A 17999-nucleotide genomic window follows, 5' to 3' on the forward strand; every position below is an offset into this window, starting at 1 on the left:
CAATCGGGCAACCCCTCAGGGCTGTTGCACGGGTCGGTTGGAAAAGGGTTCCCGTGACTCGAAGTTCTTTGGTCCCCCTCTGCCTCTGGACCGGCGTCCACCTTGTCCCCCTCTGCTTCTGGGGGAGAAGGAGTCCTGAGCATTCCGGGCCTGCTGAGATTTCTGGAACCACATCATCTTCTGCCCTCGCTGGTTCCTAGAGAAGGACCTTTGAGGGGTAGAAAAGCATATTCTGAAGGATGACAGCGTTTTCCCGTCTTTCTTGCTCTGGACCAGCATCTCGTGGACAGTCTTCCCGAAGAGGGTTGACCCATCAAAGGGTGCATTCGCGAAGGATGCCATGAAGGGTTCTGAGAAATCACAAAGTCGAAGCCAGGCATGATGCCTTAAGGCGATAGCAGACCCACTAGCTCTAGCGGCTCCTTCCGTGGCATGGGAAAGTAGCTGCATAGAAGTATTGGACAATGACTTGAGAGTGGCCATACGAGCCGAGAAAGTCCGTTTATCCTCGGCAGACATGGACTCTGGAGGTGACTCAGCGTCCTCCTTGACCAGGTCCCGCTGCAGTCTGATTACATGGGCCAAGTAATTCAGCGCCCTTATAGAAAAGGTAGCTGAAGCAAAAGTCCGCTTTCCAATACGGTCCATTGCCCGAGACTCATTGTCAGGGGGATGGATCGTAGAACATTCCTGGGAGAGTTCCTTTTTGGTGGCTGCCGCAGCCACCACCATGGCATCAACCGGGGAACCTTTGCTCCATGAAGCTCTTTCTGTAGGGGGACTGAGAACCTTATTGGGCCTTCTAGGTATCGGCTCTACAGTGTCTGGCTCCTTCCATGCCCTGGTGGTAATCGGGTCGGCCAGGGGGGCATACCCAAGAGGTAGATGGACCTGTGTTGAACACTTCCAGGAATACCGACTTGTCCGAGGAGGGTTTCTGGGTGGACCACCCCCCCTTTGGTGGAGTATTTACAGAATATCTCCAAAGGACACATCATCGGGGGGGGGTGATTTGGGGGAAACCTCCCCTTCCTCCAAATTGGCATCCTCGGTGAGGGACTCGGGGGGGAGTCCAAGTGCCTCCTTTTGCACAGGCATCTGTGAGGGACCTCCTCGGGGGGACTGTCTGAGGGGGGCTCACCCACGGATTCATGCTCCTCCAAGGGAACTGGCTGGGGTGTCAATGACAGGCTGTCACTGGGGGGACTGGATGATGGAGAACAAACTGAGCTGCGAGGGAGTGGGGGTGGACCCTGAGGAAAGAGTGAGGGGTCTCGATCCTCCAGAGGGTACCCTCTCCACCACGAACGCCGAAGGGGAACCGGCCTCTCTAAGACAGGTGGCCGGGGCCCTCAGATCCGACGAGGGGATTGGTGCCGAAGCGATCGGACCCAAGAGGACTGTGTGCTCCAACTGCAAAGGAGTCAAAGACACACTCACTCCCTCGGATCCGACGCTCAGCTCTTGGTTCAGAGAGCTTGGATCCAAAAGCGGATCTGATGAGCTTGAGGGCCGGCGTCGAGGTAGTAATAATCATCGGTGCCGACCCCCTGGCTCCGGGGCTCTTCGGATCCGAAGACTCCGAAATCCGGTGGTGGATCGGAGAAGGAGCTATCAAGGTGAACAGTGGAGCTGAACCCCCCCCCCCCCCAGAGGGGTAGTGAGGCAGCAACACTCCCATCTGCAGCTGAGTTTGCAAACAGACTCATCATTCGGTCCATATCTGCCTCCGAAATGCTTCGATTAGACCTGGAGGAAGCCGCCAAAGCGATTACGACCTCGATGCTGGTTGGGTCTCCTCCTCCGGCTCTGGGGTGAAACGTGGCGAACGGAGCCGTGGGGAGGAAGGCTTGGACACTCAGTGGAGAAGAGACCACCTTCGCGGGAGGGGCCAAGGGGTCCAATTCGGCCTGCCGCTTGTGGCCTTTTTCTCGCTCTTTTTCTCTCTCTCTCCCTTCTCTCTTTTTTATCTTTCATGGCCTCTTGTTCTCCCTGAGACAAGGTGGGAGGGTGAGTTCCAGACAAGGGAAGAGGGCCAGTTGGCTGGGCAGCCGCGGCTGTCACTACCGAGAGGGAAAGAGAAGCTGATTCTGCGGGTAGAAGACCCGCCAGAATCAGCTGGTTCTTCCTATCCCTTAAGGCTCAAGGGTTAAAGGCCGCACAAATCTGGCAGCCCGAGGAAAGATGCGTAACCCCCAAGCAAATCACACACTGAGTGTGACCATCTGCTGGCGACAGTTTATGGCCACACTCAGAGCATTTAGAAAAGGTCAATTTGTGGCTTTCAGCCATACCAAAGGCACATAAACAGCCACACATGCGCACCTGAAAGAGGGAAAAAATAGAGGCCTACAAAGGGATGAGAAACTACCAAAGGTAAAGGGGAAATAAAGGCTAGGTAGAAGGAAAACCCATAGAAAGGTATTAAAATACACTCACACGCCAAGTAAAGAAGACCAAAAGAAGTTTGAAGAAAAAAATTGCTAAACTTGCCTGGAGCTGTAAGAATCCCGTGCTTGGCAAAGCCGCGGCAAACAAGATCCGAGGACTGGAAGGAGGCTGCAGTGTGGCATGGGTAAGGGGAAGGAGCTTGGAGCTCTGATTTTTTTTGCTTGGTATGCTGCCGGCTCAGATCCATGTTAGATCTGTAACCCACAGGTTGCTGATCAAATGAAGTTAACTACTTCAGATCCCTTATTCTAGGAATTCAAGTTACACACTAGGCAGTGGAAAAAAAAATCTAAACGAGAGCCTAAAAATTCTAGCCACTGCACCCAAACCCTCTATACACAAACATCTCCCACATGACACTAGTAATCAGAAAGGAACAAATGACAATATCCATGTAAGAAGCCAGTCATTGTTTCATGAGGCAATGTGATCACACAGTTAGAAGGCATTAACAAGGCTGTTGATGGATGAGTGGAAAGTGGGCCAAGTGCCGTTTGAAGGATATGAAAATATGGCCAGAACAATAGACAGAGCTGACAGCTGGAAGTGATAAACTATGAGGAAGAATCTTCAGAAACAGTTAGAATAATTACTATAAGGAAGAATCCAGCAGACTACTTGACCTTAGCAAAATAAACGTAAGATAAAGTAAAAAGCAAACGCTTTATATGCCACATATAACAGGAATGGGAAACCTAGAAGTCCTTGGGACTTCAATGGATCTATGTCAGACTATAAAATAACTTCTTGAATGTTGCCATGATCTAAAGAGAAACAGCTATATAAAAAAACCACAGGTACAAGAATCAAGAGCGGAATTAATGAAGATCAGCCATTTCACATTTTATTTACAGGTCTGAATATTTATGAAAATTACATCCAAGTATAGCATAAGGGTATGATCCAAACTGCATCAAAAACAAATCACTCAATGACTGAACTCTGGGTTGAGAAATAAGACACAAGTGATGTGCAGATAAAAGCTCTAGCAGACATGCTCTAGTCTAGAAGATACTGACCATTCATTTTATCATCATCAGTGGTCTAGCAAGTTGCAAACTCACCTTTGGCACCAGCAGGTAACCTATTTATTCACCAGCACTGACAAAGTAGTGACATGTAGGGTGATTAACACAGAAATGATCTCATTACTGCAGCAAAAACTGTTAAATCAAAGTCCCATCTGACTATTATGTTGACAGATATGGTTGATATCAAAAGAAACCACACATCTGTCAAACAATGGTAAATCTGCAGAAGTCCAACACAGGTATCTATCAGTACTCAGGCTCATGGTGTTAGTAGCACAACCATTAAAACCTACCCAGGTTTGGATACCCAAGTGGATGTGGGCCATTCACTTACACTGACCAAATGAGAGTGGTTTGCTAAGACAGTGACTCAGTGGGGAAAAGTAATTTCATCTCTTCACCACTGCTGTGTGATCTCAGATTTGGCATAGAGGCTTGCCTACCTACAAAAATCACTGTTTTGTCATTTTTTCACTTTAAGGGTTTTTGTGAATGTGATGAAACCTGGTGGTTTTGGCATTTTGCAGTTCAGGATATCGGTGTTCAATCAAGTTTGACTCATTACAGCCGAGTGACGTCTCCAGGCGTTTCTGCAGTTACACCCTACTGCTCCTCTAGGCGTCAAATATTGCCTGTTCATATTTGCATTAATAATTCCAAAACCATGTTACATACAAGGTATTGGAAAATTTTATCTTGAAGCATACATGATAGCAAACACAATTGTATTGATATATGACCTCTGTCAATGGGTATTTGTTAAAAATGTAAGGTGATAACTTAAATTTTTAAATACTGAAGCCACGCCCACTAGGGGTTAAAGGTACACACTCAAAAGAGCTCTACTGGGACCAATATAGACTCTATAACACACACACATTTTATATATATATATATATATATATATATATATATATATATATATATATATATGTATGTATGTGTGTGTGTGTGTGCGTGCACATTTATTTCTAACTTTACACCTATAAAACATTACTAAAACTTTCTCCAAGCACCTGTTTCACAACTGCAGATGCTCCCAAACCTTCAGTGTTTTCGACAAAGACAGCGTGCTGCTGTTCACCCAAACAACACTATTACGGTTTCCAGAGTGCAGTTTTTACTGTATCAGTACTTCAGATCTTCCATCTACCATGAGCTTATCTGTTTTCTTAGTGAGTCATCCATTCTGCTTGCTATTTAAACACCCAATGCTGTATGAATTACACATTCTTATTATTATTGCCATCATAATGGCTGATTTTAAGTGCTGTGTTATCATGTTATCTTAAAATACTATGCTATGCTTTAAACGCACTACAATTAGCCCTTCACCAAGTATTGACCTGACACTATTTATTTACACGGTCGTAATCGAGCAAGGCTCACTCACATTCTTCAAGAATGACCTAAGAGTTCTAATTCAGTTAAATTACTTACTCCAAGCCATACAGAAGTAGTGCGAATCAAAAGGTTCTAATGTGAAAAGTGAGGTATTATATGTCAGCACTTGGGCTGGTCTTTTGCTCCATTTAATAAGTTTTATAAGCAGCCTTGCAGAATGCCTGCGAAGAAAAAAATTGTTTTTCTGTTGACAACATAAGTTCAACAGGTGTGTAAGAAAAAGGATAAAGATGAAAAAAAATTGGCAACTTTAGAGTAACACTTAAAACCTGGCAGCTAAATTCCAATGTAAGCAAATAAGGTAAAATAAAATGCATTTGGGGAAACAAAACCCATGAATGGGGAGCACAATACCACAGAAATCTTGTGAAACATGAAAAAGCAACATCACCAGCAGAATAAATACAGGAAGCCATTATCTCTCTATAGAAAGTTAAAAACTGCAAGAAAGACCCAGCCAAGCTTGAATTTTCACTGTGCAATACCTTAAACCTTCTGTAGTGGAGGTGGAGGCCCATGACACGTGCAAATAAGGCCCATGAGACATATGCAAATACCCCCTTTAGGGCATACCAAGTCTTTAAGCTATAAGGCTTATGAATGCCTACAATTTTTTACTTAAGTCTTTATGGGTACACTAAATTCATAAGGCTGTGCTGTTCAGGATATCTTGTAATATTACGGACAGCGGAGGAGCAGTTCAAAGGATGTTAGTCCATACATCAAAAGTCATACAAAATTGTCCTGAAAAAGATTAAGATAACCACACTAAGAACTGGTATGTTTCTCAACATATGTTGATGCTCTCTGCAGTACAATGCCCCTATATTGTTGCTGATTTTGTTATACCACAAAATAGCCTGATGGGGGCTGACAGAAATGGCTGAGCTTTTCACTGCTGCACTGCCATGTAACATAGCTGACATTTTGTTTTTTGTAAGGTATACATCCTGTAGACAATTAAAATTAAGAACACAGTACATGTACAGTTCATACATTAGAATCCGAAACATTTAACTAATTAGCTATCAATTTAGCAAGTATTACCATAGACATAGCAATTGTCTTTCGCTTACAACGGGAGGGAGGCTGGTATGTTTTGTGTTGTCTTGGGGTCACCACCTGTCTGTCCCTCCTTACACAAGACAAGACATCTCCATCTCTCCATCCTCCCTCCTTGTAAGAATGTCAACTGAACATCTAGACCGTTTTGGTGGTTTTATTTTTAAAAAGATTTCAGGTACCTTTGACTTTTAGCTTGAAACCATAGCAGATAAATGCTCAGAGTTGTAGTTCTAGGTTGATGTGTAAAGTTAATCTGTGCCGATGATTCACACTTAACAGACAAAACTGACAGCCTTCTTCAGAATTTTTATTAATCCTGAAGCTACAATCATTAAGCATCTCTTTTTTCCTAAGATTATGTAAATGCCTTAGAAGTAGCCAATCCTACCTTGCTCATTGACTTTCCTCCACCAAAAACTGACTACATGCCATCACAGACGCTACAACAAACACCAGAAGAAAATAACGCAAGACCTTTCAAAGGCCAGAATGGCATGCAGAGAAACTGCAGAATGCATGCTATCAAAATCCACAAAACCCAAATGGGTAACACTTACCAAAAAAAAGGAAAACAGACTTTTGAGAAGAGGAAGCTGCAGCATCAGGTTACAAGTCAGACTGTTCAGGGAAATGGGCAGTCAGAAAAAAAAAGTTGGCTACTGACAGCTTTCCTGAAATGGAGCAGGGACAAAAGAAGTGAATGAATTCACAAATGAATGGGACAAATAGGAGGTTAACAAGGACATGGGGGAGGGGAAGAAACTGCTTAGCAGAACACGCAGCATATCTGATAAAAAAAAAAAAAATGTGCAATTTAGGTGGGCTTAAGTGATCAATGTTTGCTATCAAAATTTTTGCGTCTATCTAAAGCTCAGGTCTGAAGGATCCATCTGTTATTACAGGTCATCAGCACCGACAGCCAGGGTAATGCTGGGTCTCCTACTTGCACATGTGCAGTACTCTACATTCAGTACTGCTGCATACATAAAAATCGGATACTTGGCCTTACATGCTTCTGCTTGAATTTATACTTCTTTCCATACTCCACCAGCTGTAACAGTTTTCCCCCACTTCTTTACTACCCTGGGCCTACTTCCTCTTTTGTTACAAATACCCAAACACATACATACATGGTACACGCATAGCTGGGCACCCCCTGCTGGGCTGCATTTCCTGCACTCCTTTGCAGAGCTTAGTTTTCTCCAGAAGCATCACTTTACTTTCCCTTTTTATGTTTTTTCACGTTCATTTTTTTGCACTGAAATTAAAACTGCTTTATGTTAGATGGTTACTCTCACAAAGATCCTGAATTAGCAACAACTTGCTTCTATTTCATTTTTCGTCCATGTCTGTTTTGTAAGTATTTACTGTATAAACTATTTATTTGTTACCCATACGTATAACTACTTCCTGGGTTGGTAAAACTGTCAAATTTTCTGTTACCAAGCTATTGTGATTGAAACTGTCTCTAGGCTTAGGTGTTAAATGAAGAACATCTATGGAGAATTCCAGCCACCAGACTACAAATATAAAATACTAAATGCATACATAAATAAATAAAATAAATACATTGCACCAAATTATTTGTTGTTGTACACTAGTGTTGTCTTGCATGCTATGCTCAAATTCTCTTGAGCTTTCCCTAGAGGCAGGAAAGTCCCTTAGGATCAGTGAAGTACCCAATTTAATGGAAACAGAAAAGCCCCCATCCTCTCTGGAATTAGCAAAGGAAAAAATGTGCATTAAATACCAGGTCCACCAAAAAAGCTTAACACTAAAATATTACGGTAAAACTTAATAGGTAGTAGCAAGGCCTGTACAGCTGAATTGCCTTTTCATTCTAAACATGCACATTGTTTAAAAAAAAAAATCACTTTCTGTATTGTATTTTGCTACTCTGTTTTACCGTTCTGCAGCGTATTTATTTTCTACAAGCATACCAATTTTCCCAGATTTCATCCCATGCTTGCCTTGTACCTTCCTACTCCATTCCATTTCATTTCATTGACAAATGCACCCTTCCCAACACTTATTTCATGCTAAATCCAGATTCTTAAAGCAGCAGTGATACAAGTTTTTATACAGAAGAAATGGTCTCTCTCAGTTTGAGCTGTTATGGTTCTCTATTGCTATGCACTGGTCAAGCTGATGCAGGCCCCTCAAATCCCACACTGCACTACTTTGTAACAAAGGGTCACTTCTGAGCATCATTCAGTTAGCAAACACCGAAACGGGTCATGATGTGCAGCAGTAACTGCCTGAAAATTCTGCACGGGAGGTGGGGATACGGAGAGGGCTCTAAACGGGGGAAGGGCAGCAACAGGTCAGAGGGCAAAAGCTTTCATACAAGTCTCTGAAAAGAGATGCAAGCAAGGATGTCTGGCTTAAAGATTGTGGGTCTTCTGTGCATGCAGAAATTTGTTCTAGGTAAGGCGAAGTCAGTGCCAAGCACCCTTAATTTTCCTGCTTAGAGCATCATTAATCCACTGATTAAATACAGTAAGGTCCCTCTGACTAAACACCCAAGACCAGGCACATCCCCCATGATGGCATATGGTTGGTCTCAAACCTAGCTATGCACCTATGCAAGTGTTAGACACAACACAACATGTCCCTAATAACTATCAAGGATAAGTGGAGATGGCCTTGAAGAAACAAACATATGTTGCTCCTAAAAAAAACAGTACAGGCACAGTCTTCAAAAGCAGCAAGTATAGTTAATGGCATGTCACCCCAAAAGTGTGTCCAACAGAAATGCATCTCACTCTATTCACAGTGTATCCAAATTATCTAGAATAAACAGAAAATAATTATGTTACCAGAGCTGGGTCTAGAGTCAGAATCCATATTATCTAGAGTTTCTCCAAGCTTCTCATTATGATCTGCGTGTGTGCTGGATTCCAGAAGTTCATTAGAAACATATGCACTGGAGCATAAAATATTGTCTAGTGCATTATTCCCATATAATGGAAAAGGAGTCCTGTTCTCTCTTCCTTTGCATGAAATCGGTACAGAGCTATACACATCTTTAAGTCTTTTAGTGCTGAGGTTCTCAGAGGAATGGTAGGAAATGGATGACTTTTCATTACTTCCAAGCATATCCTCAGATTTGCTTCGATCAAGTTTTGGGCACAATATCTGATCCTGCAGTTTCTGTGAACAGTTTATTTCCTATGAGAAAAAAAAAAAGAATACAGTTTATTATTGGCAGTACAACTAACCATTACTTCGTTATCCATCATTACATAACAAAGATTACATTTACATTTGACTACAAAAAGCACACAGGACTACAACTTAAAAATATTAACAGCTGTTGGGTGAAATGAGGCACACATCTGTGCGAATCTGTAAAGCAGTGGGAGGGGGTACAACATTTAAGCACCAGTTTAACTTGCTGTTTATTTCTCTACCAGCTTCTACGCCCTTCTTAACAATAGCTGTATTTCAACAAAAGAAACAAGCACATGGTCTGAACAGAGCTGCCTCACTGTTTGTACTAGTGGCATCATCTGATCAAAAGGGACAGGCAGGGATGAGACCCCTAGGCAGAGTTCTACCGATACAAGTCATCAACATGATTCAATAAAAAATGCACAGTGAATCCTTCAAAGAATTGTCAGCAAGTATAACCATAGAAATCAGACAATCAGTGATAAAAAGATTGCTTTTTCTTTCTCTGTCTCCTCTCACGAATACCACACAAAAAGCTTTTGTCAGCATATTGTTGTCTGACATTTAATACCCACTTGACACAGTTGTTGTGTCTTTCGGCTTTTCCCGGTTAGGGGTCGCCAGAGTGGAACTCCAGTCCGCTAATGACTGGCAGTAGATTTTTACGTGCCGAGTTGCCAGCCCTGACGCACAACCTTCAACGAAGGTACGCCCATTCACGCACTCCACACAGAAGACTCTCTAGCTGAGAATCGAACAAGACAACGTCTTACTGTGAGGCGACAATGCTACCGCAGCACCACCACCGTAGTACCCACTTGACACAGTACGAATCTTTTTTTTTAGCTTGACTTTGTTATAATGCTTGAATATATATCCACATTCCAGTTCAAAACATTTGCCAAACAAGATAGTCTCACTCAACAAAACTGTTTTGCCGAGTAGCAAAGTTGCTTGTGAAATTATCTGTGAATAATAGTCTATGTAAAACCTTATTTCTATTTATTGCAGTCTTCCAAATGTTTTACAGCAAGCAAGTGCCTCTTTTCCAGGATGTACCAGCTGTACACAAGTACTGAATTATTTGTGCCATTTTGTATTACCTCAACATATCACAAAAAGGTCACTTTGATCAGTCATGTACCTCATTAATGCAATAAATACAAAACACATACTGATGATATTATCTGACATTTGTAAAATTGAACTGAAACCAAAAAACAAACAGTCACAGAAAAGCTTCTATCAAGACTAATATATTAACTAAGAAAATGCTTTTCTGGTCAAGATGTGCCAGCATCATTAGTTTAGTTAATGCTCTGTTCCTCTACATTTATCTTGATATCTACGAACTTGATCTTTTTTTAAAGATAAAGACTTATAAATCAGCATAATAACAAAATGTATGAAAACCACAAAACCATGCACTTTTTATAGAATGGAAACAGTCAGGGGTTACACATACCCTGGCTCTGTGGCCCAAAGTATAATCATTTAACAACCCAGGTTATGTGGCCCTAACCATGGAAAATGGGAATAAGTGGTTCATGTTGGCTTCCCTGTCCTTGAAAAGAGACAACCCACTCTGGAGTTCTGCTATCCCCTGGAGGAGACCTGGTCCCTGTCCTTGGAAAGGGACAACCCACTCAAGCTCTGCTTTCCCCTGGAGGAGGCCTGGTGTACAGCAACAGCAGCACAGGATTAAGCAGTTTGCAGGTTCTATCCTTTATGCAGGACTGATGCAGGCATGGAAGTTTACATGCAACAATGGTCATTTATTGCAAACCCTAATTCAGCAGCTTACAATGTAGACTGCTGAAGGGAAGGCACTTGGGTTAATATAAAAACCATGCGATTGTACAGATTTCTTTTTTTTTGAGGGTGGGGTAACTTCTCTAACAGTGCCTTACCATTAGCTACATAAATAACGTATGCTGTAAATTTCTAGTGCATTTAATGCAAGTAACAATGTTTCTAATATTTGTCTCCTGTCAAACATCATGATTTACATAAAGTCCACTGGACAATGAAATGTATGGCTCAACAAATAACTACTGCCATTGTCCCTATAAGGGATTTGCATGTTCTTCCTGGGTCTATAGTCATTTCACTGTGGTCTCCAATTTCCACTCATACCTCAAAAGCATGTAGCAGGACGACTGTCGACATTCCAAGTTGCTCTTAAGTATGACTTTGCAGGTGTCCTGTGATGCACCAGCATCCTACCCAGTTGTGATCCAGGTTCTTGTCATTGCCTGCTGGGATACAATCTGGCTCCATGTGACTTAGAACTGGTACATGGATAATGAAAAATGAATGAATGAATGCAAGCAAAAAAACATAAGGTTCAGTCACTTAGCCATTTATTGCTATCTGGGTTATGTTTACAGCTGTCTGTGGTTCAGTTGTTTGAAGAGTGGAATAATGCTAGGTCACCAAGAATGAAACCATAGACCAAAATGGGTGCATGTGCATGCACATGCACTTCTGTTATTCCATTATTTAGGGTTCACAGACTGCATAAAAAAATAAGGAAAGTAGGAATGTTAAGGCTTATACATTATTTCTTTACTACTTACTATATAAACACAAATTGCCTAATAGTATCAAAACACTTCAGCTAGATTGGCCCCTTCACTCAGACTCAGCTGTAGTTCCATCCACTAACCCAACGGGACGGGTAACATGTTGACTGGCAGCACTGGTAACCCCAGGTTCAGAGAGTTGCTCAGCAGATCAGCACTGATGTAGAAGTGTTTTCCCATTCCACTATGCACACTCACTCTGGTCATTCCAAGATGGGACTGACAATGACTGAGAATATACAAAAAAGCCCCAGTGCCATAGACAGCAATACCCTGCTGCTTAGCCTTCAACATTAATGAGAAGATATTCAAAACGTGTGAGAGATACTTGGCCTTGAGATTAGCAGGAAATGAGAGAAATAACTGCATCTCTAACCATCAATGTACTTTACTGTTGGCTGTTACAAAGGCATGTCACATGAAAAACAGTAATTAAGCCTTAAACACTGCATCATATAGAAGCACAAGACAATATATGCAATGGTGATATGAATTATGAGGGTCTTAATATACTGTATTATGATACACTGGTCAGAGCTGAACTGCTGCAGCAAATCTATGCATGTATCAGCTTAACACTTACGTGGTGCAACACCTTTCACTTCACAGTGCTCTGACAATATTTACACAACTAGCCGTAAACAATCATGACCAGACAGTCATGTGATTAGGGCACTTGCATCACAGACAGTAACAATATAATGCTAAGATATGGTGCCTTATATAGCAAATGTTCAACAACCTGCTGAGATGTCACACACACACACACACACACACACACACACACACACACACACACACACACACACACACACACACGTAAAGAAACTATAAAAAACTGATCTGGCAGCAGTGCTGTAAGCTGTCAGTCACTGCATGTTGCATCCATGTGCAGGTCAGCACATGAGCAGTTTTCAGAGTATTCATACATGCACAGCTTGCATCAGTTAAAATTCACTTTACTTCAGTTAAATTAACTTATTCCTCATGCACTTAGTTGCCAGTCTGTATCACGCTATTTCTATGTTCCTTTCCTTCCTTATCCCCTACTAAACCTTACAAGCCCCCTTGTAAATTTTTAATTCCCCCCAATGTATTACTCTCTCCAATCTCCCTTTTCTCCATACTTCATAACCACTCCTTTCACTCTCCCCTCCCTTCCAGAGAATGGTCTATGCATGTGTAATAATGTGAGGTATTGTCAGCTATACCAGGAGAAGTAGAGCAGTGGATGTGTAACATATGCCAGCATAGCTAGCTGGAGTTTTGTAAAGAATTAGGTTCATAGGTTGATACTAGGCTATCTGCCCTAGGGCATTTATAAGCCTAGCCAGAGTGTGTTTCGCTTTCGCCACCCTTTTAGATTAGTTGACTGCGCCTCTGCATAGTAGGTCACAGAAGATAGCCCTTTTCCTGTGTTCCTACTACACAGAGGCACAGTAAACTTAACCATAAGAGATCCCAGGGGTAAACCTACGATCTCCCATCCACTCGAAAAGATTTCTCTTGAAGAGGGTCATTGAGGGGCTCTGCCTAACATGGATTGGGATTTTGTTCCAGAGTGAGGGGAGCCTCTGGGATATGAATCTGTCCTGCCAGCATGTCCTATTTATTTCTGTGCTGAGGTTTAAGTCCCTGGAGCGTGTAGCTCTAAGGGATTTGGATTTCCTGAGGTGGAGCATGTCCATTAATTCTGGTTTGGACTTGGCTTTATACATCAGGCACAGATTGCCTCTAAGTAGGTGGTAAGCAACTAAGTAGAGCTGGTGTTTCTTTAGCCTAACTGCTTAGGGCATCTGAGTCCCTTGATCCTCTTGGTGAGGTACTTTTGGGGTCTTTCCAGTTGCTGCAGGTGTCGGATAAGGTACATCCCAAATGGGGCATTGTATTCAATTATGGGCCTGATGACTGATGAGTAGAGGGGCACAATGACCTCTCTTGATCTAGATGTGAACCCTTTCGTGATAAGGTGGGCTATATAGAAGGTCTTTCTAACCACTTTGGTAATGTGAATGTGACTGTCAAAAGGAGAGATTGCTATCTACTTGGGTCCCCAAATACCCAATTACTTCTTCCGTACTTAATGGATTACCACCTATGTGGTAATTTGTGAGCACTTTGTTTTTCTCAAAGGGGATGACTATGCACTTTTTGGCATTTAGCTTTAGGCTATGGCTCTGGCACCAGTTATCTGTCTCTGTGAGACCCTTTTGGAGGATGCTTGTGTCAGTCGGCGAGTTGATTATGTCACTCGGTTTGCAGTCATCTGTGAACTTGGTCAGCCATAGTCTTCCCGTGCTAGCCTGTACCTCAGAGAAATATATATCGAACAAGAGAGGTCCCAGGACTGAGCCTTGTGGGACGCCACTTGTAACTGGTTTAGAGTCTGACATGGCACCTGCAATTCTGACCATGTGGGTTCTATCCCTGAGCCAGTTTGCAACCCACCTTGTGACATAGGGGTTGATATTTAAGCTGGTGAGCTTATTTATGATGCCCGAGTGGGGTATTGGGTCGAAGGCTTTTGTGAGGTCCAGGTAGGCTGTGTGGACTACCTTCCCTTCATCTATGGCCTTGGTGACCGTTTCAAAGAAGTCGACCAGGTTCAAGAGGCAAGATCTGCCCTTAAAGCCAAATTGGGTAGCATCCAGTGTTTGGAGGTTCCCAATTTCTTTGTTTATGAGTTCCATGATTATACGCTCCATAGCTTTGCAGACCAGGCTAGTCATGCTTATAGGGCGATAGTTTTCAGGGTCCGTTGTGGCACCACCTTTGTGGAGTGGGACCACTGTTGCTGTATGACATTCCTTGGGTACATATCCTGTAGTAAGGCTGAGATTGAACAGTGACTTTATGTGAGGGTTCAGTTCTTCTTGGAGCTCGTGTAAGACACAGCCAGGGACACCGTCCAGTCCCATTGATGCTGTGTTTTTTGCTTTGGAGAGGGCAGCTCTCACTTGTGCATCTGTGATGTCAGGGAGGCTACAATCTGTTGGGATAGACATTTGCTCTTTTGAGGGGGGGGGGGGGAGTTTGTACTGAACCTGTCTGCCAGGATGTTGGCAATGTCTGTGGGTTCAGTGTATTTTTTATCATTTTGCACTAACCCAGAGCATATCTGGGAGCTGCCACCCAGATTCCTGACATAACTAAAGAAGGCCTTGTGATTATCTTTAGAGTCTTGTGCAATTTTTCTTTCAAAGCTGGCCTTAGATGATTTTATGAGGGATCGCAGTTTCTTGCTAGTACTGATCAGAGATGCCTTCCCTTTTTGGGATTTTGCTCTATCATGTAGTAGCTTCCTCCTTCTGTTGTGTAGCTTGTTTATGGCTGGGGTCCACCAGACAGGTCTCCTGCCTTTGGAGGAGCGAGTCTGGTTTTATTTGGGATAGCACGATCCATGCATTCCTGTAGATGTCCATAGAATGCGTTTGTAAAGGATTCATTTGCATATCAAACAGATTTGTATAGCTGCTTGCATTGAAAATGTATTTGTAAAGCTGCTTCTGTTAAAAAAAAAAAAAAAAAAAAAAAAAAATACCAAAAGTGGGTCCTGCTGGACAGAGAAAAGAAATACAATTGCACGTTAGACTATTATAACTGCTGAAATTAATAATGTAACACAAGAAACTGGAAGTGAAGAGGTTAAGCTTTAGAAAAATATCCTGAAATTAAATTACTTAATTTAGGCCATAAAGACTGTATCTCGCAGGTCTCAATGCAACCACAATAAAAAAGTCTGTACTTGGAAGCCTTCGGTATTGTCTTTGGAGGTGAACTAATTGCTACTCTGGAAGGGCAGAAGTTTGAAATTGTTTTAGGACTTCCAGAAGCTGCAATAGATCTTGGCAAAGCTCTGTGTGTGTATGTATCATGGCACATACATGCTAGATTCTGGTTCAGTTGCTAGGAAAGGGTGGTAGCATGGAAACCAGAGTAAGATGACCAAATATATGTGTGATCTCATTCTGTAATCCAGGACTAAAATTATATTTTAATACCAGATGAGACAGAAGTCTCACAGCAGTCTGTTTTCTGAAACCTGACATAGAAGGATCCCTCATCCACTTCATTTTGTAAGTAATCGGGGAACAGTAATTCTTTAGATCAGTCAAGAAAATATATAGTGAGATTAGATTCACACAGATACAGAAAAACAGTACTTAACTAATCAACTGTGTTATTTTGAGATTTCCTGTGATTAAAACACTTTTTTATTGTAAATAGATATTTAGTATATTCATGTTCTTTTATTTACTATTAAACATATTTAAACATTTAAACTTTTCATTGTGGCTGGTCCTTTAGAGAATATCTTAACCTTTGAGAGTGCTTACACTTATTTGGTGCCGCTACTGAAAGCCTTACTGCATTGGTCAAACACTACCATTTGTATTAGTATTAATTTCACTCATTATAATTGGATACTCTTGTAAGAGCCTTACAGAAGCTGGCTTTGGAGTGTCTGGTGGCAGTAACTACCTTATTGTCTGGGCAGAGGGGCATAGCTAGTAAATCTGTGCCAGCCTTTCCCAGGTATATGTGGGTGCATGCGTGCGTGCATGTGTGTGTGTGTGTGTGTGTGTGTGTGTGTGTGTGTGTGTGTGTGTGTGTGTGTGTGTGTGTGTGTGTGTGTGTAAAAATCAAATCTCCGAGTGTGTGTGTGTGAGCGAATTGCAGCAGGTACATAGATCACTGGTTTCTCAGAAAGTGTGATGGAGAACTTGGCTTGGACACTCCGCTGAGGACTCTGCTCTAGAGCTGTGACAGTGGGGAGTCTTAATGGGGGCCTGGAGAGGGAAATCCAGCCCCCAGACTGCATGTGTTCCCTGTGTACTCTTAAGGGAAATTGTGCTGATGCAGAGAGATACATCGGGAAATACTGTATGTATCTATTTTTGTTCCAAGTGAACATTCCTCACTGGTGTCCGTGGTGAGAATTCAGGCATCATGATTACTGGCCCAGAGGAGGGGATGTCACAGCATGTACCAGTCCTATCTTCCATGTCCATTTCCCTTCTTCCCTCTTGCCCCCTTTACCTAATGTCTTTAACCTCTAAAGAGGTCTCAGACGATACCATTCAAACAATGACTACCCTTCTCCCTTTCTCTCTCTAAACCTCTCCAATTCTTCCATAAATAGTGGTCTGGCAAATGTCAACGTTCTCCATCATACAGGTTATGCAATTCAATGCTGGTCTCTAGACTGCCACCATGAATTACCACCTTCAGGTAGGGGTCTTTTTGGTTTTGGTTTGTTGGTATGTAGTTGAAAGGCAGTGATTTTAATGGAAAAATAAAACATATCATTAAACTAGGACATGATTTCTGATCAGAGCGGAAGAAGTCTTCTCAAGCCATGATGTTCAATGATGAATAATGTAGTCCCTATACACAAAAAACATTTACTCCGGTCATTCCTGCGTGGGGAGGACCGAATTTGGACTGAATTTGTGCAGAAAATTCTTAAATGCATCTGCACATTCCAGGACTGACCAGTAACCCCTTACAAAGTTCAACCACGTTTTGCTAATGTTTACTTAATATAGTAGTCCTTGTACATACATATATGCATGTAAATATTTCAATTTGTTTACCAGAGTAGAACACAGATTATTGATTGAACAATTAGCAATTACAGGCCCAGCCCCGATTATATAATAATGTAACAATGTACAGTATACCAATAATGGCTTACATTTATGACTAAGCACAGAAAATCTGAAATAATACAAAAATAGAAGATCTAACATGGACAACGTTTCAAAACCATACAATAACTGTATTCACATACTTAACTACAGCCTAGAAAACATTTCAATATTCAATGCTGTACTCCAGTTGGCATTAATAATAATGTTTCTCTCTAGTCTAAAGAAAAACTTTCAGTTCTTCTCAGTCACTATAGGCTCCTCGACATCAAACTTGATCCCCTTAGTTAAGGCATCCCTTCAAGGCTCTATCATAGTGCCCCATCCTTTTCCGATTGTTATTAATTGCCTACCTGCTTACTTGTTATTTTTATGTTGTTATTTACAGGCCCAACCCCTTACCCTCTATCAAAAACAATCTATGGGGGGATAAAACTAAGCTTAGCTAACAATACCAAGTCAATGGCACTTGGAATATAACCCAAAGCTGCCACTGTGCCATGTGACTATCAGTTTTTAAACAAAAATCTAAATCCACTAGAAAACAACACCTCCAGAGATAAAGGAACTTGGTTAGATCAGAAACTTTGCTTCCACTACCACATTGAAACTACAAAAGCAAAAATCAAATCTCTCCC

General features: G+C 42.0%; 1 protein-coding gene across 3 annotated transcripts in view; it reads right to left on the reverse strand.

The window, feature by feature from the left end:
* LOC122805474 (dapper homolog 2-like) overlaps positions 1 to 17999 on the reverse strand; it is a 214486-nt gene that overhangs the window by 19970 nt on the left and 176517 nt on the right. For 2 of the 3 annotated variants that reach the window (XM_044075658.1, XM_044075657.1), the window contains exon 2: positions 8771 to 9122. In XM_044075658.1, coding sequence (XP_043931593.1) covers positions 8771 to 9122 — 352 coding nt within the window. Of the gene's footprint in view, positions 1 to 8770; positions 9123 to 9216; positions 9237 to 17999 lie in introns of those variants that run through there. The other variant, XM_044075659.1, reaches the window with a different exon arrangement.

Source organism: Protopterus annectens, chromosome 6.part1, assembly GCF_019279795.1.
Source record: "Protopterus annectens isolate FY-2018-M chromosome 6.part1, PAN1.0, whole genome shotgun sequence".
NCBI classification, from domain to species: domain Eukaryota; kingdom Metazoa; phylum Chordata; order Ceratodontiformes; family Protopteridae; genus Protopterus; species Protopterus annectens.